The 24,698-nt window shown below is 44.7% G+C and overlaps 1 protein-coding gene across 1 annotated transcript in view; it reads right to left on the bottom strand.

Moving 5' to 3' along the window:
- GABBR2 (gamma-aminobutyric acid type B receptor subunit 2) overlaps positions 1–24,698 on the bottom strand; it is a 349,107-nt gene that overhangs the window by 187,641 nt on the left and 136,768 nt on the right. Inside the window, exon 3 of the mRNA XM_086683581.1 lies at positions 19,738–19,908. Within this exon, the coding sequence (XP_086539707.1) occupies positions 19,738–19,908 (171 nt within the window). The remainder of the gene's footprint in view (positions 1–19,737; positions 19,909–24,698) is intronic.

Below are 24,698 nucleotides of genomic sequence, written 5' to 3' on the forward strand. Positions count from 1 at the left end.
GGCATAACCACAACTATCTGGACACCGTTAGGAAGGTCAAGAGAAGCTAATGCGTGCTCAGGTCCACCACGGCTGAGGTTCAGTGAATGGCTGTCCTTATTATTAGAGGCAACAGAATCAAGAAAGGGAGGCTGGAGCAAACATGAGGGAAGGCTGGAGAAGGGCAGAAAGGGCCGCTGGTGCCGCTGAGACTAACCTCCATGGGTGTGTATCCTCGTGAAGGCTGGCTGCGGGCTTTCTGCAGGAGATGTTATTCTGTGCCCCACGGAACCCCAAAGGGAATTCACAGGCACCGCGGTAGGAGGAATCTTCTTGCCATCCCCGGAAGGAGCAGATGTGTGGTGCTTGGTGACTTCCCATGAAGGGTAGGGAGGCAGCTGTTCACAGACTTGATATGGCAAATTGTGTGATGTGCTGTCTTCCTGGGGCAGGCAGCCAAGCAGTGATGGGTGGGGGGGCTCTGCAACCCCTTCCCTCCCCGCCGCCGGCTGCCCACGGCTGCTGATTCACGCGGGAGGGCCTGGGCGTGCCAGAAGGAGTCCGAAATGGCTCTCTAGTGAAACGCAAGGCTTCGGAAGGAGCCGGTGGACTTGGGGGCAGAGGGACGGTTTCTTCTCTGTTTCCACTTGAAGGTCATAACTTTGGCAGAGAAAGGAGGATGTGGGGAAATTCCATCAATACTGCTGAAAGCCAGGATGTGGCTTATGATGCCAGATGCTGAGCCCCTGGCAAGGAGCGGCGCTCACGGCCCCAAGACTGGCAGTACCACGTTTGACAGAATCCCTCATCTGATTGAGAGGATGCTCCCAACACCTGAGAGGGAGAGGAACAGTGCCCAGGAGAAACGACAGAGCCAGATGTGATGGGGCCCGGTATGTTTGAGGAGCTTAGAGGGGACCACAGAAAATGAAATGCTCAGGAGTTGCCAAATATCTCTATGCCCAAGGACAAAGTATGGGTAACAATGTTAACTATGAAACTTTTGGGGAAGATGGTAGGGCTGAGCACAGATGTCCAACTCCCACCTAAGCTACCTCCTTCTGAAAGTGACAGAAAGGACCAAGGGAGTCTAAAAATAGGGGGGAATCTGCTTCAGCATTGGAGAATAAGAAAGAGTGCCATCAATATGCCACCAGCTTTGAGGAATTTCTGCTAGGTACAGTGCCAGTGGAACCAGATTGAAGGTTGACTCATAGCTTTCCTTCCTGAGAAAGGGAGGGTGGCCGCGCTCACAGGACCATCCTCATAGCCTCTGAGGATGAGTGAATGAGAGCGGAGGAGAGGCTGGGTCACAGGAGGGGTGCAGAGCCCACGCCGGGGAGCCCATCTCTCATGGCAGCCCTAGGGCCTTCTGGAGTGGCTGGGCCATTAGCTCCAAGAACCAACAAGCGAAGCCCATTCAAGCCCAGCTTCCCGATGATAGATAGGCCTGGGCATCTCCCACACATGGCAGGCAGGGGAACAAGGGACAGGCCAGGAGGAACAGCACACATCTGGAGCGGCAGTGCCAACAAACTAAAAAAGCAACTCCCACAGCACAGAATGTACCCCACCCCCGCCCCCCGCCACCTCATCTCCAACCTCCACCCTCGGGCTGCTGGTCCCTGGCTGGTAATGTGAAATTTCATCCAGTATTCCAGATTAATACCTGAGATAAGGAATCTGATAGCATCTAGGTGAGACGATTAGGGGGCCCCAGGATAACTAACCCAGCTATAAGAAAATACCAGGTCCAGGGAAGACCTAAAATACACGTGGAGCCTATGAACACTTCCTGAAACAGAAAGGGAGCAAACAAAGAATGCTCACACAGGAAGAACATTGCCTCTAAAAGGATTTGCTCTGGGAACTAGAAGTAAACTGTGGCTGTCTTGTACTTCAAGGAGATCATTAAAACCTGGTCTCTCAGATGTAAGAAGTGGAATATGCAATAAAAAACAGATTAAAACTAAAAGAAAGCTGGCAGGGTTAAGAGAATAATGATGGGAAGTGAATAAGGTTATGAGAATTTTAAGAAACACTGGAAGCAGGAAAGAGCAGAACCTCACTGCAGAAAACCGATGGGTGCTGTTGGGGGAACAAAGGTGAGGTGTCCTCTCAGAACGCAGAGAATAGGGACTGAGATAAAAATGACCAGAGAGAACAGAATAATATGGAGAACAAATGACAGAGACTCACTTGGGAATTACTAGTTTCTCTAAAAGTGATACCAGAACAAAACAGCAATAATTAAAGATATAATAGAAGAAAACTGCCATCTGAACACTCAATTCTTCAAATAAAAATGGTAATCGCATTTTAGACAAGACAGACAAACACTCGACATGTGCTGTATTTTCTTTTTTGATTCCAAGGATTGGGAAAGAATCCTACAAGCGTCCAGCATGTTTGGGGGGTGGGGGGAGGGCTGGAAGAAAAATTAAGACTTGTCTACAAAAGAATCAAATCAGATTGCATTCAGACTTCATCACAACATTGATGTAATGCCTAGAGAGGTTTGAGGAAGAAGATTATGATCATAAAAATCTACATCTCATAGAAGAAGCAACAGAGAGAAACTGATCTGTGGAAAAGCATGGTGGGTACAAAGCCCACACAGTCTTCCAGAAGAAGATGACTCATGCCATGGAAGACACACCAGAATACCCAACTTGTGAAAGATCCATCAACAGAGACTGAAGCCTTATAAATATGGATCTGAATCTTAAAATCATAGCTACTATAATATAGTTTTAAAATTAAATTGGTATCTTGGGGCACCTGGGTGGCTCAGTGGGTTAAGCATCTGACTTCGACTCAGGTCATGATCTCATGGTTTGTGAGTTCAGGCCCCACGTTGAGCTCTGTGTGTTGACAGCTCAGAACCTGGAGCCTGCTTCAGATTCTGTGTCTCCCTCTCTCTCTGCCCCTACCCCAACTCATGCTCTGTCACTCTTCTCTGTCTCTCTCAAAAGGGAATAAATATTAAAAATTTTTTAAAAATAAACTAAAATTTATATCTCAAATAACAACTGAAAAAGAATATCTGCAATGTAAAGAATAAAGTCAAATAAAAACTCAGATTATAATAATACAAAATTAGAGGTGATGAAGGATGGGCCACAAACAAAAGTGCTAATATTTCTGTAGCATCTTTATGTTATATTGCATCTTTATGTTTTATATTATCTTTTATGTACTTAGATAAATAGAAACCTAATATTTTAAACTGAAAATGCAATTATAGAGCAGTCTCCTTAGAATGAGGATGGCATACTATTTAACTAAATGTATAGGATTTGGTCAAAGCTGTAACCAAAGACAAATACATTAGCTTAAATACATTTGACAGCAACTAAAAAATAATAAAAAATAAATGTGCAAATCAGAAAGTTAAAAAGGACGGCAGAGGCGCCTGGGTGGCTCAGTCGGTTAAGCATCTGACTTTGGCTCAGGTCATGATCTCACCATTCATGAGTTCAAGCCCCCCTTTGGTCTCTGTGCTGCCAGCTCGGAGCCTGGAGCCTGGAGCCTGCTTCAGATTCTGTGTCTCCCTCTCTCTCTGCCCCTCCCCGGCTCACGCTCTGTCTCTCTCCCTGTCTCTCTCTCAAAAATAAATAAACGTTAAAATAAAAAAAGGATGGCAAAATAAGTGAACTTAAAGTAGGAAGGTATTCATAAAGATAAAAGCAGAAACAAATAAATTAGTAGTTAAATAAAAGTGGAGCCAATGAAAATCCAGGTGATGGTTCTTTGGATTAAAAACAAGACAATGGGATCTTTCACTAAAGATTTAACTTGCGAGATTTTTGTTTGTTTGTTTGTTTGTTTTGTTTTCTTTTGCTGTATGTTCTTTAGTGAGAGAACTATCTGGAAAATTTGTTTATCTCTGGTAGGAGGAATAATCTTTAAAGGAGGGGGGGCAAATGGATCCCCCAGAAGCAACCAAGGTGTCTGCTTCAAGGAGGTCTCTACTCTGCTGCAAAAGAGAACAGGACCATTTAGGGCCAAGTTGCTAAAAGAAACCCTCTCTGACTCTTGGTGATGTAGCTATCTGAGAAGAAAAAGCCAAGAGAGGTTCTGGATCGATGGGAAGAAAATGAGCAAATCACTCCTGACGAAGTGTTCTTGCATCCTGGGAGGGGCTCCACATGGAAGTGAAAAAGCCGTTGGTGGAAAGTTGCAACCTGGGAACCTAGTGAGGAGCGAAAGGATGCCCAGAAGTTTGTCCAGGGACCTGGACCAATGGCGGTAACCAGTCTGACCAGTGTCAACGGCAAATGGCAGCAGGAAGCAAGGGCTGCAGAATGCAGGATTTCCCGGCTTGGTGATGGAAAGACCACCGGGGTTATCGGCCACACCGGAAGAGGACGAAGCTTTAAGACGTGAGACGCTAACCCAGGCAAATCTGGTGACAGATGGTATACTTGATCCAGGTTTAGTATAATTTGGAAAAATAAGAAACATGACCATTTTTTGCATGCTGAATTTAAGATGTTAATATCAGTTAAATCAATAAAAAAGCAAAGTAGCTAGTTCAATCAGGGGAAAAGTGGGGAAACATCTGTAATGAGAAAGAGCATATGAAAAAAGACACAAATTAAAAATAATGGTACTCAAATATATGCTCATAAATTTGAAAATCTCAAAAAAAAAAATGGACTGTTTTCTGTAAACTGCGAGTTACTAAAATTCACACAAGAAGTATAAACCTGATCAAGAAGCACGGCAGAAGCCACAAAGACAACTTGTAGGAAGGATGAGGTGGGGGGCATAGAATCCTGGATGGTTTCGTAGATTCATCTTTTGATTTTCAAGGAGCAGCTAATTTGTATATTTTATAAACTATTCCAGGGCATCTAAAAAGACTGAAATCTTTCTAATACTCACTGTAAAACTAGAATAACTCTGTCAACTAAACTTGGTTAAAGATGGCACCATCAGAGTAAAAGATAAACTATTCCACACGTACTTACAGAAAAAAAAAAAAACCTAAGAAATTAAATTGGTTAAAAGAATAATGCAACATAACAAAGGCAGGTTTATTTCAGGAATGCTAACATGGTTTAATGTAGCTGTGAATTCTAGATCCATTTATCCAGCTACCTAGTCAACCTCTCCATCTGGATATCCAACAGGCATTAAATTTAACTGTTGAGTTTCTCTCTAAAACTTGCTCCTTTGCATTCTTCCTCAAGTTAATAAATAACTCATTCCTTCCAGTTGCTTGTATTGAATACTTGGAACCATCCTCGATGCCTCACTCTTTTCACACCACACATACATTCCATCAAGAAATCTACTTTATCAGCTCTACCGCCAAAAATGATTTTGGCAGAATTTGATTGGTTTTCATTATCTAGTCCAAGTCACCACCTTCCACTCAGCAGCCCTGGTGATCCTTTTAAAATGAAAGAGATCAAATCTTTCTTTTTAACAACTCTCCAGTAGTCCAGAAATAAATCCCATACTACTACCACCAACTGATTTGCAGGAAGGGTGGCAAGACCACTTAATGGAGAAACATTAGTCTTTTCAACAAAGAGTGCAAAGACAACTGGATAGCTTCATTATAAACAATGAAGTCGGACCCTTACCTCACACCACATACAAAAATTAACTCAAAATGTCCCAAAGACCTGAATGTAAAAGCTAAAACTATAACACTCATAGAAGGAAACATAGGTTTGGGGCGCCTGGGTGGCTCAGTCGATTAAGCGCCTGACTTCAACTCAGGTCATAATCTCACGGTTCGTGAGTTTGAGCTCCACATCGGGCTCTGTGCTGACAGCTCAGGGCCTGGAGCCTGCTTCAGATTCTGTGTCTCCCTCTCTTTCTGCCCCTCCCCTACTCGCACTCTGTCTCTCTCTCTCAAAAATAAATAATAAACATCAAAAAAAATTTAAGAAGGAAACAGAGGTTTAAATCTTCATGATGTTGGAGTAGACAATGGTTTCTTGAATACAGCACCAAAACACAAGAAACAAAAGAAAAAAGTCCCCAATAAATTGGACTTCACCAAAATTGAAAACTTTTGTGCAAAGAACCCATTAAGAAAGTGCAAAGACAACCCACAAAATAAGAGAAAATATTTGCAAATCATATCTGACAGGGGCTTAGTATCCAGAATATATAAAGAACTCCTAACTCAACAGCAAAAAGACAAACAACACAATTGAAAACTGGACAAAAGATTTAATAGGCATCCCTCCAAAGATGACATGCAAATAAGTCAGACACAAAATGCCACATATTTTATAATTTCTTTTTTCTAGTTTTATTGATATACAATTGGCTTATTGACTTATACAATTGACAATGTATAAGTTTAACCTGTACAACATATGATCTGACATATGCATATTGCAAAATGATCACCACCACAAGTTTGCCTCACATAGTAGTCATTTTTTCCTTGTGATGAGAACTTCAAAGACCTACTCTCTTTAGCAACTTTCAACTACACAGTACAGTATTATTAACTATAGTCACCATGTTGTACATTAGACCCCAAGAATACATTTACCTTATAACTGTAAGTGTGTACCTTTCACCCATTCCCCTATCTCCCACCCCTGTGATCCCATTTATATGAAATGTCTACCATAGGCCAGTCCACAGATACAAAAAGTAGATTTGCGGCTGTCAGGCTGGGCCGGGGTGGGGAAGTGAGTGACTGTTAATGGACATGAGATTTGTTTTGGGGGTGATAAATATGCCCTGGAATTAGAGAGTAGTTATGGCTCACATCATTGTGTACATATCAAAAACCACTGAATTGTAGACATTAAAATGGTGAAAATGGTAGATTTCATGTTATATGAAATTTTTCTCAATAATAATAAAAAACGCTCAGTCAGTTGAGCGTTGGATTCTGGGTTTGGGCTCAGGTCATGATCTCACAGTTGGTGGGATCGAGCCCCACATTGGGCTCCATGCTGACAGTGTGGAGCCTGCTTGGGATTCTCTCCCTCCCTCTCTCTCTCTGCCCCTTCCCCACTTGTACTCTTTTTCTCTCTCTCTAAATAGATAAATAAACATTTAGAAAAACAAAAAAAAAATACCCAGTAGATTCTCAACTGACTCAAACTATAAGCCAAAATCCTCACAAACGTCTTGTAGGGGCTGGAAATCCCCCCGGCCCCAAAGAGCTCTACTCCCCTCTCACCCACTCTGTTCTAGTCATAATGGTCTCTGTGATGTGGCTCCAGTACCACCAGCATCAGGACCTTTGCACATGCTATTCTCTCTATCTGGAACCCTCTTCTCACAGATATCCTATGACTTGCCTCTCACTGCCTTCAGGTGTTTGCTCAAAAAGTCACCATATGGTTGAAGCTCTCCTTGACCTCACCCCACCCCATGTGGCATATCCTATTCCCCTTACCCTACTTCACTTTTCTCACTAGCACTTATTATTACCTGACATATTATACATTTATTTTCTCATTGTTTTCATCATCTGTTTCCCCATACTATAATACAAGTTCCTAGAGGGCAGGGACTTTGTTTCATTTACCAATGTGTCACAGTGCCTAGAACAGTGCCCAACACATGCCAGGCACTCCACAAATATATGTTGAATGAATGCATTATAGAATGAACAAAGGAAATTGATGACTATAATTTGTCACACTAATAAAGAAAAACAGGCATAGCTATTGATATAGGTTCTAAAAAGATATCTGATTTCTTAAGCATGCATACATGGTTCAAACACTGAATAAATAAAACTAAAAGGTCCCTTAACATGATGAGGAATACCTGTTCTTCTAACAGACCTCATACCTTACAAATAGCATTCTCATTAAAGCCAAGAATAAGACAAGAATATCCACTATTATCACTATTTTTAAATATAACTCTAGGATGTTTAGTGAATAAGGCAATAATAATAACAATAATAGCTAACATATATCGGGTACCTTTTTGGTCGCTGCTCTAAGTCCTAAGTACCTTATATGTATTCATTATTTTAACAGTCACAAAAGCCGAGGTACTATGAGTATGTCTCCATTATGGGGGACAAGGAAAAGTTAAATAATTTGCCCAAGGTCACAGGGGTGGAAAGTAGCTGAGCTAGAATCAGAACCCGGGCAGTCATTCTGTTCTAACCACCATCTAGTGCCACCTCAATGAAAAACCATGAAGATAAAGATGCTGTAACACTGGAAAACAGAAAGCAAATTGATTCTTCCTCAAGATGGTATTGTTGCCCATCCAGAAGACCCAAGGGAATTAAGTGAGAAAAAACTACCAGAAGTAATAAGAATTCAGTATGGCCAGTCACAATATGTACATACACTGATCGACAGCTTTCCTCTATTCCAGTGATAAGTAACAACTTAACATCAAGGAAAATAGATCCCATTTCCCTAAGGCAGTAATAAATGTGGAATACTTGAAAATAAGCCTAGCATGAAATGAAAGGGACGTACAGGAAGAAAATGATAAAAGTTCATTGAGGACCTAATTAGAAACTTTGAATGGAGTAATGTTCTATGTTCCTGAATGGATAGATTCAGCATTATAAAGATGTCAAATGTCTCCCAATTTAATTCTGGAGTTACTAAAATTAAAATAAAAACACCTATTGCATTTTTAGAACCTTCTAAAAATTAAATCGGTGAATATAAAGACATTGTGAAAAAAAGAAGGAAGGATTGCACATGAAGTTGTATTATACATGAATAATATTTAAAACACAGAGATGCCAATTCCAGAGTAGATAGATTAATGGAACAGAATGAAATGAAAACCCAAGAACAGTCTTAAGCTACAGCATCCAATATGGTGGCCACTAGCCACGTGTGATTACTGAGAATTCGACATGGCTAGTGTCACATGTTGAAATGATAATGTTTTGGATACACTGCATTCAATAAAATATATTATTAAAATTAATTTTACCTGTATCTTTTTACTTTTTAAAATATGGCTACGTAGAAAATTTAAAATCGGCTTGCATTATATTTTTATAGAACTGATCTAAAGTATAAAAAACATGTAGTACATTATTTTCTAAAGATACAATTTAGCACAGGCATTTTAAATGAGTTGGGGAAAATATATTAATGAAATGCTGGAAGAATTATTGACTGACTATGGGGGCAGGAGAAATAAAGGTTTGATATTCCAGGCTATATGCTAAAATTTCAGATACATTGAAAAATGAAGTAATAAAAGTACTAGAAGAAAAAGAAAATGTAGGTGAATATTTACAGAAATTGGGGGATAAGAAGGGCATGCCAAATACAAAAGGAAAAATAAAAAAAAATGGTCTTGATAAATTTGACTATATAAAATAGTAAATTTTTTAATAGCATCAAATAACATAAAAAACAAAGTTGAATGTCACATGAAACACAGGGAGGTATCTGCAACCAATGTGTTGAAGGGCGGACACGCTTCACTTATGAAAAGCTCTTACAAATCAGTAAGAATAAGAACACTCCAATAGGAAAATGTGCCAATAGCATGAACAGCCAATTTACAAAAGGAGAAACAGAAATGAGGCAGATTCCTAGTAAAAAAGAAATTCAACCTTAGAAGTAATCAAAGAAATGCAAATTAAAACAGCAATTGCCAAGGATCAAAAAAGAATAATATATAACGTTGGCAATGAGTGCTGTCATATACTGCTATGCAACTCTAAATTGGTATGATCTTTCTGGAGGACAATTTGGCAACATGTACAAAAGGTTCCAAAATGTGCTTACACTATTTCTAGGAATTTATCCTCAGAAACTAATCAGAGATGTTCACACAAAAATACAAGTATGAGTTTCCTGCATTGTTGTTTGTAATCAGGAAAGATTGGCAACCATCTCCATGTTCAATAGTGGGAGCTTGTCTTGGGTGATTACAGCATAGCCATAGAGTAGAATTTTTTTGAATAGCTATTTGCAAAAAACAGCAACAGAGAATATACATCTACTTCCTGTCCCTTCTCAAATTCCTCAAAACGGCAAAGATTTAAAAAAAAATTTTTTAATGTTTATTTATTTTTGAGAGAGCGAGCGAGCGAGAGAGAGAGCAGGGGAGGGGCAGAGACAGAGGGAGACACAGCATCCAAAGCAGACTCCAGGCTCTGAGATGCCAGCACAGAGCCCAACGTGGGGCTCAAACTCGGGAACGGCAAGATCGTGACCTGAACCAAAGTCCGATGCTTAACCGAATAAGCCACCCAGGAGCCCCAAATGACAAAGATTTTTTTTAAGAAAAATATCTGTAACAGCTCTGGAAAGCAGTGAAGAAGCCCGTCAATGGACAGAATATTTGCAGAACTCTTGGAATATAGGAAGAAAGGGAACAGGCCACGGGATGAATAGGACTGGAGGGAAACTGCCCAAAACACACCAGAGAGGGTTGTGGCAAAGGTGGGGTAACTTCATGGTGTCACCAGGCTCAGTGGACAGGCTATTATGAGTCACAGTGGGAACAGTACCCGCTGGCCTGGAATTGCTAAATTCCCCTGGATTGCTGCCCCTAGATTGCTAAATTAAAGAAGCTGTTTCTATAGTAAAAACATGTATTTGTTTATACATACTCACTCATACACATTGAAAAAACTATGAAGACATATGCTATTGATGTTAACGATGACCTTTCAGTGGCTAGCTTATGGCTGATTTTTAATTTTCCTTTTTGCTCTTCTATGTTTTCCAAGTTTTCGACATTGAGTACATATTAATATTAGGGTTAGAAAGCAATGTATTAGTATGTTTAAATAAAGAAGCAAAAAAAAATGAAAGCAAAGAGAACTTGACATTTTTATGTGAGAAAATAACTACAATCTTATTAGTTTTCTTTTGAGTCACTGCAGTAACCTCCTGGCTGGTTTCCCAGATTGCTACCATCTCTCACTCCCCACTTAAAAGCCTTCCATGGCTCCCTACTGTTGCTGTTCAAGCCCAAACATAGAGTCATGCAGGGCAGGGCCTTCACCATTCTTCCTTCCTCCCAGCCCATTCTTCTCTTCTCACGTTACACACTGACTATTCGCCTTTTCCTGAAGGTTCCACACACCTTCCAACTCCACTCCTTTGCTCCTACTGTCCTGGCACTATCCAACCCTGGCAGCTGGGTCTTGGGGGAAAAAAACCTCAGCCAGAATATACCAGAATAGCTCTAGAGACCTGCACACTATGAGATGCACTGCCCTGTCAACCAAGAGACCCAGCTAAAACAAAGCATCAAGGGATACTTCAGTACGAGCCAGTGTAGAAAGATAGAGCTGGGCTCTGACATTCAGAATCTGGGAAAATAATGAAAATTAAATGTGGAATCTTATGATGAAAATTGCAGGGGATCTCAAGGAGCTCCCCTTGTATCATGAATTGATTGGTCTATATATCCAGCTCTTTGCTTCTGTGGTAGGGGTTTGGGGTGGGGATACTGGCCCTGGCTGGTGGTCTCCTCTCCACAAGGGTGTGCACGAACCTGGGTTTACACCTACACCTGCCACCTCGTGGCTGTGAGACCTTGGCAAAGGGACTTAATCCTTCTTGAGTCTACTCTACAAAACAGAGGTAGCCTCATGCTGGGTGACTGAATGTCATCACCTGCACACAGTACCCTCACACCCCCTAAAAGGCAATAGATGTTGTTATACTTACATTTTCCCACACCAAAGGTTCTGCTTCATGGGGCTAGAGTCATGCTCTGGGAACCAGAGCCCAGGGGCTGTGGGGGATGCCCTAGAAGTGTTGTTGGTGAGGGCTCTGAGGCTGGCGTGGATGGCAGGAACCCTCCCCCCAGACATCTCCAGGATCTCCTTCTGGATCCTCACCCCTGTGCTCCGGGATCCATGTGGCTTAGGCGGAAGGTGTATTTATCTGATATCACAGCCCTGGTGAGCTGAAAGGCTGGCACTCACCCAGGCTCTGGATGAGCCCTGGTGGTTGGCACCACATTCCCACAGCCAAGCTTCCTGCCCTCTCTAAGCAGGGTCCGGGGCAACTCCTTTCCTTTCAGAGTAGGGCTGTGTGCGTTGGAAGGATGCTCAGCTCTGGCGACCTGGCATGGAATGCTAGGGAGGAAGCATCCTGCAGGCCCCGGGGTCTTCCTCTCACACCACGGATGGGGCAGCCATCCCCTTCCTGTTCTGAAGTGGAGTGGGGAAAGTTTCTCCCGAGGGCAGAGCCTCTGAGCCAGACCAAGGGCATCCAGGCTGGAGGTCTGCCTTTTCTTCAGAAGTCGTAGTCACCACATCCACCACTGGGCAAGACCCCTGAATGGCCTCCCAGATGTGTGCACACCACCACAGAACACTGCCACCAGCGTGGCGGGAGCACTGGAAACCACACACGTGACTGTGGATGGTTCTCACCCACACGGGGGTCTTCCCACTGTGGGGGGATGGGCACGGCAGAGCACCTGCTAGTGGGTTGCACTTTCCTCTGGGGGCACGCGCATGAAGGAACAAGTGTCGTTTGAACCCTAGAGTCTGCCCCATGGAGCTTCAGCCTCAGAGGGCTGAAGGTTTTCAGGTCCAGTCCTTGACCTTGACTTTGAATTTCTGCCACTGAATATCTGCACGGCCCAGGGCTTCAAAGAAAAGCCCATTACTTCCAGTACTACCCTCCACTCCTCACCCACTGCCGTGTGTTAAATGAACAGGCAGCCGAATGGGCTTCATCCATCCCAGTGTTTCCCAAACCTCAGTCCCTCCTGTACCCCTTTAGAGGCAATTTCACCACCTAAGTGCACCACCTCTGTGCTTACTGGCTTCGTTTTTTTCCTTTGAACAGCCTCACTTTTTAAATGAGGTTTCCATTCCCAACAATAACCTCACTGAAGTGCGGTTTTGATGAGCTAGCTATCTTTTCTTCCCTGGTACATAATAGCAAAAACACACAACTGTTAAAACTGTACAAAAATCCTATCACATATACATACACCCTGGGAAATAATGGACACCCCCCCCCCCCCGTCCCCTCAAATGCCAAAGAGGCTGCTACGAACAGCTGTTTTGGTGTGGGCAGGACAGATAGGGAGCAGTCCCTGCTGGCTGGCCCGCAGGCCAGGTCTCTCCCAGGGCTGAAGGTAAGAGCCCAGAGAAGGAGAGGACGTTTCTTGCCTAGGGGCAGACAGTCATCGCCTAAAAGCATTGGCAAGTTTTCAGATGAAAGTTGGGCACAGGCTGGGGCACTAGGACCACTCGGATAAGAATCTGGTCTGCCAGCAGTCCCCTCCTGCCTCCTAAAGATGGAAGATCTGAGGATGTGTGGGCTGCCCAGGTGATCCTGCAGCCTGGAGGGAAGCCAAGGACAGAGACGAGAGGTGCCTCGGTTCTTGCAGCAGGCCTGTCCCTTTTCTCAGATAAAGTAGACCTCGGAGCACAGTGACCTCAGCTGAAGGCTGCCCTTTCCTCCAGCATAGGGGTTCGAAAACCCCAGCATACTGGGTGCCACCCCAAAGGGTCTGTTTCAGGGTGACCGGGTGGAGCCCTCAAATTTGTTTTTCTAACAAGTTCCCAGGTGACAATGACGCTAATGCCTCTGGTCCAGGACTGTACTTCGAGAACCATTGGGATTACCTGAATGTTGCCCACTCAGAATGAACATCCCAGGATGACACAGCCGACAAAAAGAAGTCAGACACGAACTACAACGTATACATTTCCAGTGCCCGACATCGTTGTCACCCAGAAGCATGATGCAGATCCTGGCCACTGCTGTTTCCAGCGGCTGGCCCAGAACTTCCCAGTGAGATCTCTAGTAGAATCTCCGCCAAGAAACAACGTCCCATCCAAAAACAAGACCCAGGTGAGAAACAACAGAACGGCCTGGCTGAGGTCTGTGGGACTGTAACTTGTTGCCCGTGCAGCCCCTCCCTTCTTCTCTCTGGCCCCGGTGACCCAGGCTAGGAGCAGGGATTTCTCTGCACCCCTCCCTCCCCACCTCACCATCCTAGGTGCAGGCAGACTGAGGGCAACAGAGGGGAAATTACTGCATTTGCCCCCAAGAATCTGGCCCGATGGTTAGAGAGACATTTACTGAAATCCTTGCTGAAGACATGTGTCAGGCGGCATGCAGGGTGAAGGGACAGAAAGGTCGGGGTGGCTCTTGTCCACAGAGGCTCCCCCGCCAGTGGCAGTGGGTGATGGGTGAAGAAGCAGATGGCGTACCACACTGCATTGTGCAAGGAGCTGGGGCAGAGAGAAGCCTGGGGTGGGGGGAGGTGCGGGGAGCACAGAGGCAGCACACGCACGTCATCCAGCCTGGGGAGGAAGGATGGCCAGGTGTGGGGGAGGACGTTCCTGCAGAGAGAACGTGGAACGTGGAGGTATGGCTGCACCAAAGGGGGAACAGACTGGAGTTGAGAGGAGGCCTCGGGGGACCATGAAGGGTCTCTCCAGCCATGTCAAGTTCATTCCTGCTTAGGGCAGCCGAGAAGGGCTGATGACTCTAACAAGGCTGGCTCCCAGATTAGATGCAAGCAGGAGGCCCCTGTCATCCACTGCTCTGTTATAAAAAGCAGTAACTTTAGAGGAAGTGACCAGAGACCCCTCTAGTGGGGCAGATGGTAACTCAGCAAGCCGGAAAGGCCTCAAGGGGCCAGGCGGGGCTGTGGAGGGCTGAAAGGGCTGTTGCTTTCAGGAGGAACTCTACAGATGGTGCCCTTTCGGCGTTGGACAGATCAAGGGCCTCGAGGATCCCACCACTTGGGGGAGGTCTCTGGGATGGAAAGGTCAGCCCCAGAAGTCCTGAGATCACTTGACGACCAGCAACTGAGCTGGGAGCCTCAGAGCCTGCTTGGAGGGCAGGGAGGAAGGGGAGCCATGCAGCCACACAGCTGGGCTCCTGCGTGGGGGCAGTCACAGGCTAAGGAGCCAGATTCGAGATGATAATAAAAATAACAGCCACCTCTTGCATGGTGCTTCTTATGAGCCAGGCACTTCAATTAGCACCTTAAGTTTCTAAACACAGTTAATCCTCACCATCCCTAAGACTTAGGTACTGTTGTTACCATCGCCATTTTCAAGGCGAAGAAATTGAGGCACAAAGCGGTGAAGTAATTCTCATGGCCACACCCCCAGTGTGGCAGGATCAGGGTCAAAGACCAGATCTCCCTAGGCCCTCATCACAAATTCTTTGAGTTAGGAGAGATCGTAGAAGTCAACTGGCCCCACTGCCTTATCTTACAGAAGGGGAAACTGAGGCTGCTCAGCTGGCTAGTTGGGTCACAGAATTGGGAACCTAAATTGGTAGACCACAGGACCTGGAACTTGGAAGCGGGGGAGGCCCAGATATACCTGCTGCTGTCTGCTGGTTCCCCAGGCAGCCCTGCTCACTGCCTCCGACTCCACCCTAAGCCCTGCCTCCATCCTGTTCCTGCCATGCCCACGTGGATGTCACTCAGCACTCTGGTCTCCCCGCTCCTTGCCCCCAATTCCAGTGACATCCACCTCCACTCCACTTCAGCTGTTCACACAGAGCCAGGGCCTGGCCCCTCCGTCCTTCTTCCAGTTCTGACCGCCCCTCCCATCCTTCTGGCTCCCTCACCCCACACTGCCAAGCTTCCCAGAGACTTCCAGAGCTCCACTTCCTCCAAGCCCACGGGCCATCTGTCTGCTCATCCCTCTCCATCCCCAGCCCCGTGGAGCACCCACTCAGCAGCACCCTCAATCTTCATCACCCGCCCCCACCTTTGTCTTCCACCTGGCAGAGCCCCACCCTCCACCTTCTCCACCCTGCTTCGCAGTCACCCAGTCACCCGCCCAGTGGAGGCCTGACATGCTGCCGGAAGACCAAGGCCACTCTGAGAGCAATGGCCCCCACCACAAGAGGGCGCCGTTTCCCACCCTGGCTTCCTGAGGGAGACAACTGGGAAACGCATATTAACGTGGACAGCACATTGAAATCACCGGGAGATTGAACAGATTCTAACAGGAGGGTTATCTGGATTTTAAAAGCTCCCCAGAGGATTCTGAAATGTGCCCTAGCCACAAAGGGGAATACTACTCAGCTGTATGAAGAAACAAACCACTGATAACATGCTACGTGGATGAACCCTAAAAACATTATGCTAGATACAAGAAGCGAGACACAAAAAAAGTGCATGTTATATAATTCTACTTATAGGAAATTTCCAGAACAGGCAAAACTATCGAGCAAGCAAATGACCCTGGGACTGGGGGTGGGCCCGACTACAAACGGGCACAAAGGAAACTTGTGAGGTGATCGGTGTGTTCTAACACTGAATTGTGGTAAGGGCTGCATAACCACAGAAATTTGCTACAAATGATTGGACTATACACTAACAATGGATAAACTTTACGGTATGTAAATTATATCCTAGTAAAGCCGTTAAAAGTTGTGGTGGTGGCGGGGGGTAGGGGAACCCAACTTAAAAAAAACCAATTCCCGGGTGATTCCAATAAGCAGCCAGAGTCGAGAACCCAGTGAAGGAGGCCTGACCCCTACTGACCCTGAGGCCGTGTCCATTACTCCCTGGCCCTCCACAGCACAGGGTCTGTGCACATCACAGACCCTGGCACACAGTAGGCCATTTATTATTTTTTTGAGTGAATGGATACGCATTCCTAGAGTTTGTCCCAGGAATTAGCGGAGTAGAGGATGTCCATTTAATGAGCATTTACTACGCAGAGATCTTTGATATTCTTGTCCTGACTCTGTCATCTCTGAGTCCCTGTGGGATTGGGATACATATCCCCATTTTACACAAAGGGAACTGGATCTCGCTGAGATGAAGTGAACAGCCTGTGGCCCCACAGCCCTTGCCTGGCAAAGTGGGGTCTGGAGACCTGCCCATCTGATCCCAGTCCCGGGCCGCCTCTGGGCACCACGTACTAGCGGGGGCCCACAGGAGCAGCTGGTCCCTAGGTGGGATGGCCCGCAGCCCTGCACCCCTTTCAGCCCTTCTGGGATTAAGCTTCCCCCTCCTCCGCTCCTCCTCCTTACGACTGCTTTCGTCTGACCATCCGACCAGTGCACCGCTTGGGAATAGAACCGCTTGACGCTGCTGATCGACCAATTTCATAAAAGGAATCCAGCTTCCCTCGCACTCACGAAAAGCTGTTAGCCCCTGGCGAGCCTCCATGCCTGCACTCCGGCGATGCAGCCCAGACATCGGGAGAGGGATGCCAAAACCCTTGGGCACACAGAGGAGTCAGCTGGCCTGAGAGATTTAAATCGAGAGGGGTCCTTGCCAGCAATACCACCAAGCAACATCCTGTCCTCAGAAAAGAGGTTTCCCACTGAGATGTCCTGAAACCTCAGCTGAGGGCCCTAACACAGCTGTGTAGGGATGGAGATGTGGTCCCAAACTGTCAATACTCGACCCCAGCGAGGACAGGGACAGTGTAATAAGGAAAGCAATGGCTGACAGTTGGAGGGGCAGGGCGGCAGCATTCCCTTTATCAGCGTGTGCCCTGGAGGAAGAAGCTAAATGCCCTCTGTAAGACTCAGTTTCCTCGTTTGGAAAATGGGAACATAACCCCTGTCCCCCCACCATCCACCCCCATCTCTCACCGGGCTGCTGCTGTGAGAGTGTTTGGGAATCTATAAAGCACTCAACTGAGTGGAGACTAAGAATTTCTTTTCTTTAAACCAAGGCTTTGGGGTATTTCCAACCTCCAGAGTTACAAGCAGTTCTCACGTGACAACAGGAAGCTATGGATGGAAAGGAGCAATGGGAAGTCTGACTCTGGGAGTCAGGATCCCAGGATTCAGTCCTGCCTTTTCTGTGAACAATCTTCTGTGACTTCTGAGGTGCTCTGAAAACCTGAATGTTGTCCCTTCCCCTTTCTGGGTCTCAGTTTTCATTTCTATACGACGAGGAGTTGGGGGAGGTGTCCCTAAAGGTCCCTCATGCCATGACAGCCAGACCCACGACAGCCGAAGACTCCAATGGGAACAAGCAGATGTCTCCATATCGCTGCAGAGTCTGGTGTCAATGGGGTCACAGGACTGGGCATCTCCACCCTTGCCATCAACCTGTTTGACACTCATTTTAGAGCACTGGTCACTGCCTTATAAAAGGCATAAAAGGCCTTCTTGCAGCCAAAGCTTTTGAAGCCTTTGGCAATGAGTCACTCCCGCAGGGGGTCAAGTTTCCTTTATGCCTCTCCCTAGGGACTGAGAAACAGCGAGGTGGGAAGACAAGGACTAGCTTTGCCTGGGAAAAGTCTGCCTTGTTTGGATAACCGCAGACCGTGGGGCCAAACACTTCTGCTTTTCAAGCACCTCTGAAAACACCCCTCTCAGTGTGGGAACTTTACAGTTTCCAAAGCTCTTTTGAATCTATGACTGATGTCGGCAAGAACCTGCAGGGAAGGCTACTGTCCCCGTGTTTATAGGGGAGGAAACCCCAGCTCAGAGAAGTGAGGGGACTTCTCCAAGGTCACACAGCCAATGTGTGGAGGGAGCTCTCCTTCCCCCCCCCCAGAGAGGTAGGGCAGAGCCTCAGAAAGTACAAAGCTGCAGTGGAAACAGGTCTGGTGATTCCCACTGCTCTGTACCCACCTTCCCGGACACACACCCAGGGGTGACTCCTCCCTGACTCCTGCCGCAGAGGTCCACCGACCCACACCCTTCCTCCCTATGCAGTTCATGTTTTTTTTTTTTCTCTCAGGCCGCTAAGCACATATAGAATAGCTTGTTTTGCTGGGACGCTCTGGGTGTCCAGAGCACATGCAGGAGAGAAGAGGAAAGTAGGAGCTACAGGGAGAATGGGAAAGAAGGCAAGAGATCCTTTTGCACACATCTGAGTAGGGAAAACTTTTTAAACCCTTGCTAATATCCGCCGTTAGTTAAGAAGCATGGAAATGGGCATTTTCACACGCTGCTGTTGGGACTAGAAATCAGAACAGCCTCCCTGGAGGTCAGTTTGTCACAATATTTTAAATGATCCAATAATTCCACTGCTATAAATCTGTTACGGAGATGCCCACCCGGGCGGGAAGGTGCTGGCTGTGGTATCAGAAAGCTGCACACATTCAGTAAATTACCATCTATCCATCTGACAGAACAGCATGGCCCATTAATAGGAATGAGGTCAATCAAGCTCTCTAAGATCCGTAGTAAAGTGAAAAAAGCAAAATATATAGTATGGAGTCATTTGGGTTTAAACAGTATATTGAAAAAGTTCTGGGCAGATGAGCAGTAAACTCAAAGCAGGAGTTCCCTTGGGAGAGAAAGTAGGATTTACGGGGATTGGGCAAAGCAACGCTTTTACGTTTTTTTTTTTTACTATATATATTCAACTTTTTTTTCTTTTGCAACAAAACAAAACAAAACCCTAAAACACCACATATGATGTGTGTGTGTAAGCCATTAAAATAAACAACCAAATAAAACCCCAAACAAACCCACCAATCCACGGTGGCACTGGAGCCTTCCTTCCAAGCCAGCCCCTCCCCAAACTCCCCTTACAGTAGAAACACTCTTGGGGGCACAGCATGATTTTAGATGGTCACCCGGCATCAGTAACAAGGACAGCAAACCTACAAGAGCAGTAAGGGAATGCATCACACGATTTAGCCCAAAGGCACGACAAAAGGGAAGGTTGGGCTCCTGAGCTGTCTCGATGTAGGTTTTCACCTCTGCCGTGCACCAATTGCTCAGCCACCAGCTCTATTTTGTCGGTGGTAAAACAGCTCTGATCCTGCTAATGCAAGCGTGCTTACAAGCCCTGTGATATCACCCATCCCTGATTGAGCCATATTGCACCTTGGCGGGAGAAGACAACAGCTAACAGGTAGGTGAGAACGCGCCCTCTCCGCAAACCTACCTCGGAGAACCTCTGCACGTCTTGGGTCAGCGTGCCCACTCGCTTCCACTGGTAATGCTTTAGCAGCTTCAGGATGGCTGGATTCACCGCGTTATCCGATGGGACAGTCCGAAAGAAATAAGGGTATTTTTTCTTATCAGCTAGAACAGGCGTGGTCGCAGCAAAGGAAAGCTGGAAAACACAAAAGAGGCAACACCTTTACTGGTGGGTTTCACGGCTGTGAGCCAGCCCAGGATCTTTCCGAATGGCATGGAGCCCAGACCCTAAGCCTGATGTGGGGCACAAACACATGGGGCAAGACATTTTTTAAGCCCTTTTGTTGTGAAAGTAACACATTATAATTGAAGAGAAGGTTTCAAAAATGCAAAATAAGAAGGAAAAAAAATGCACCAATAATTTATCCCTCATCAGCGAACCACCATTACCGTCATTTTTATCTCCTTCTGGTCCTTTTTCCATGCACAGTGATTTTTTAAAAAAGAGGTTCTTGAGATCATTCTACATACACAATTGAACTCCTCCCCACTCTTTAACATTATCCTACAAGCATCAAAACCATCCTGTTTAAAAAACAAAACAAAACCTCCTTGCAAACATTTTAATGGCTGCATAATATTCCAGCATATGAACACATCAAGATTTACTGAATACTCTCTAATTTGGGGGCATTTAGACCGTTCGTAATTTGTTATTATTGTCATATTAGTCTACAGGCATCTTTGTGCAGAGCATCTTTTCTCCACATTTTAGGCTATTTCTATTGCATAGAGTCTGTGATATAAAATTTCCCAGATAAAAGATATGAGCTTTTAAAGATTTAATACTTATCCCTACCCCATTGTATCAATTTACACACCCACTAGCCAGGTATAATTAGAGGGCCTAGTTCACCACAGTCATCGCAACAGAGAGAAATAAAACATTCCTCTATATAATCTTATAATGATCTATCACTAAAAAAATGAATCATATTGCATTCATGGGTTATGCATAATGTTGAGACCATTTCCATGGGATCGTTAACCAGTAGTATGATCTATTTTAGGAGTGACTTTGTCATATCCTTTGCTTATTTTTGAGTGGTATTCTAATGCTTTTCTTACTGAATTTAATGAAGACTTTTTTTATATGTACAGCATCCAAACTCAGACTTATTGCAGTGGCTACAAATATCCCGGTTTGTTTGCTTTTCATTTTGTGTGTGTGTGTGTGTGTGTGTGTGTGTGTGTGTGTGTGTGTTTTAATTTACACTCAGTAGTCAAATCTGTCTATCTTCCCCTTTATTATTCCTTCTCTTTCTTTTAAGTGCCAGTAAGTTGCTAAATTGGATTTTAATTATCTGTCCTCCAAGGCCCAGCTTAAATGTCACCTCCTCCATAGCATTTCCTCTGATCTCTGCTCTCCCTTTCCTCCTGGCTTCACCCACAGAAGGCACTTATCACACTTTTTGATCTTTGCTGTGTGAAGGTGGAAACATGGTTTCTTCTTGCTCGTCTAATTTGCATTTACCTTATTAGAGGCAAGGTTGAGTACCTTTTCCTATGCTCAAGAGCAATTTGCAGTTTGTTTCTGGAAACCATTCACATCCTTTACCTGTTTTCCAATTTGATTTCTAGTCTTTTTCTTATCAGTTGGCATAAGTGATCTTTTACATTAATGAAACTAGCCCTTTGCAACAGAAGTTGCTAATGTCCCTCTAGTTTGAACTTTTTCTTTTTATGTTTCTTACAGTGTCTTCTGACATGGAGACTTTTTTTTTTAAATGTGGTTGAATTTATCGATTTTTTCTCTTTAGTGTCCTCAGGTTTTGTGTCATATTTAGAAAGGCCTTTCCCTCACCGAGATCATTAAATAATTCTTCCATGGTTTCTTTTAGTCTGTCGTTCACCACACCACACCACACCCCCATTCCCTCTGTTCCTCTCTTCCTTCCTACCAGCCTCCCTCCCTTCCTTCTTCTTCCTTCTTTCTTTTGTCTCATGTAAATCCTTTGCCCAGAGAAGGCATAACCAAGGCAAGCTCACCTGCCACCACCTGCTTTCTCCCTGAGCCCTTGCCATCCTCACAGCAGCTCTAGACCTAATCCATCCCAGAGTGAATTTCAGCATCCAGAGAAATAACATCCGGTGCCCTCAGGCCCCAGCTGAAGGTGCTTTTATTGTCTCTCCTGTTATCTGAGGAAGCACTCCTTCTCCCCTCCCTGCCAGACTTTTGCAGAGTGGTGCAGGGGAGACTTTGTCCTTTCCTGGTCTGGCTCAGAGGGTAGACAGCCACTACCTAGGACCCCTGCATCTCTTGCATCCAGCCAGCAACCTTAACACATCCCATCTGCTGGAGATGAACATAAAATATCCCATCATCTGTCCCCTAGAGCTAGAGGGTACGTGTAGGAATGAAATATCCCATCATCTGTCCCCTAGAGCTAGAGGGTACGTGTAGGGACATCATCCCAAGATTGGTAAAAGTCAAGTGTAGAATGACAGTTTAAAAAAGTTCTGGGTAGAATAAGAACAAATAGGGAGAACATACAGAGGGGAAGATCTCCACTGGACACACTGAGGAAGGCTTCCATTCAGAGTTGCCCAGCAATGGAAGAAATGAGATCCCTGTGTCCGGAGGTATGCACACGGGGGCTGGACTACGACCTAATGAGAATACAGAGGGGTTCCAAGGCGTCTGTGAGCTCCCCAAAAACTCTGTGAAAAGGCTTGTGTGGTCATGTGTGCATTACTGACATGCACGTTTTTCCTCACGGAAAAGAGGATCCATGGCTGCTATCAGATTCACAGAGAGGATCCCACAACCCAAACAAGGGCAGCACCCCTGCCTGCTGGTGACATTTGGGTCCCAGGGTGAGCACCAGAAATAGATGTTCTCTATCGTCTCCTCAAACACAGGGTCTGTGATTTTTCTCTCAACATTAAAACAACACTTCAAGCCTCCTACAGTCACCAGCGTAAGAAGGAGCTATCAGAAAAATCCGGGAGTAACTCTTTCAGGACTTGGGGTGGTATATGTGCCATCACCTCCCGCAAAATGCTTATCTAACACAATTTGGGAAATATTGGTTTTCTGATGTGATTTCTGAATCACACTCTGGTTGATACTTTATCACTATTGTCCCATCAATTCCAGGTCCACAATTAATTGTTGCTTGAACAACCTCGTATGTTTGCCCTGTAGGTAATTACAGTGGTTACTGTTCAGTGAATAAATGGCCCATTGTGTTTACAATGGGCTTGGAGTACAATATATGCCCCCAGTCTAAATCATGTTGGGTGCAAAATATTAACTGGCACTGGCATTTTCTGCCCCATTTGAGATAATGCACACTTTGATTGGATTGCTCTGCATCACCGTTCCTCTGGCTTTAGCCCCCTGAAACTTTCTTCCATGGGCAAAGTCTGCACATGCCTAGTAGCGCTGCTGAATTTCAGAATTGCAGGAACCTGAGAAGTCATCTAGCTCTGGGGTTCTCAATATATTTTTATTGTGTTATTGGAATTGTGTTATTGGCTGTACATTGGAATCGCTTAGGGAGATTTAAAAAAAAAATATGATGCCTTGGTCCCATGGCAAACCAGATGCATCAGAATCTCTGGACCTAGAGCCTAGGCACCAATATTATTAAAATTCTTCACAGGTGATTATGATGCCCAGGGAGGGTTGAGAACCATGAACATAGCTCAACATCCCTAGTGTTGCATAAGTAGGCTAAAACCTAAAAAATGGGGAGATGCTGACATATTCACCATAGCCAGGAAGAGGTAGGAGCAGGACTCCAATCCAGATCTACAGGACTCCAATACCAGCCCTCTTTCTCCCCTTGCATCCTATGTACTTGCTAGGCTAGGCCTTCCTTCCAGGCATAGTCACTCTTATGGCCCTAACTGGAATGCCAAACCTTTCTGGGCTCTCCTGCCTTATTTCTCACAGCCAAGTTAATTTCATTTCATTTCTTTCTTTCTTTTTTTTTTTTTTTTTAGTTTATTTATTTATTTTGAGGGGGGGAAGGGCAGAGAGAGAGGGAGAGAGAGAGAGAATCCCAAACAGGCTCTGTGCCACCTAACTCGGGGCTCCATCTCATGAACCATGAGATCATGACTTGAGCTGAAACCGAGAGTCAGAGGCTTAACTGACTGAGCCACCCAGGCACCCCACAACCAAGTTCATTTCTAAACAGACTGTGATGATTGAGACTCTGAGCTAATCCCTAACCAAGGATTTATTTTGGAGAGTACTTTTAAATTGATTTTATAGTTTTGTTCTCATTTATAGTTTTGTTGCATTGTTTTGAGAATCCGGCATATTTAGTGTCTGCTTTTGGAATTTATTGAGATTTTCTTTGTGGCCTATTCTACAATCAATTTTTCTAAAAGTTCCATGGTGGCTGGCAAAGAGAATGCAGTCTCAGTTTGTAAGCTATAAAAGTCTTTGTCAGACTTCTTATGCATAACAGATATAATCAACAAAAGTATCTTATTATCACATGCTTTGTATTTCTGTTTACTCGATCTGTCAAAGATTAGAAGACTTACTACATTTTTCTCTATCGTCTCTGACAATTTCCCTATGTATTTCAACAGTTTTTGCTTTATATACTTTGATTTTATGTTGTTCTCAGCATAAAAGTTTATTACAATTATATCTTTATTTTTCAGCAATGTATATCCTTGTCTAGTCCAAACACAAGCACTTAATCATCATTACATGAACTAAGAATTAAAATATTTGTCAAGGTAAAACAAACCTTTCTGTCACTTTATTACTTTTTGACTTATATCATATCATGCATAATATTAATATTGAAACCCTTACTTAATTTCTGCTTGCATTTGCCTGCCACAGATCTGATCCTCCTTTTATTTGCATTCTGTTAAGATTATTTGAAAGTATATTTCTTGAAAAGAGCACATGGATTTAAAAACATATATGCTTATTGCTGTAATAAGTTCTTGACC

The sequence above is a fragment of the Puma concolor genome, chromosome D4 (assembly GCF_028749965.1).
Source record: "Puma concolor isolate L17-30 chromosome D4, mPumCon1.1.hap2, whole genome shotgun sequence".
Lineage (NCBI taxonomy): Eukaryota > Metazoa > Chordata > Mammalia > Carnivora > Felidae > Puma > Puma concolor.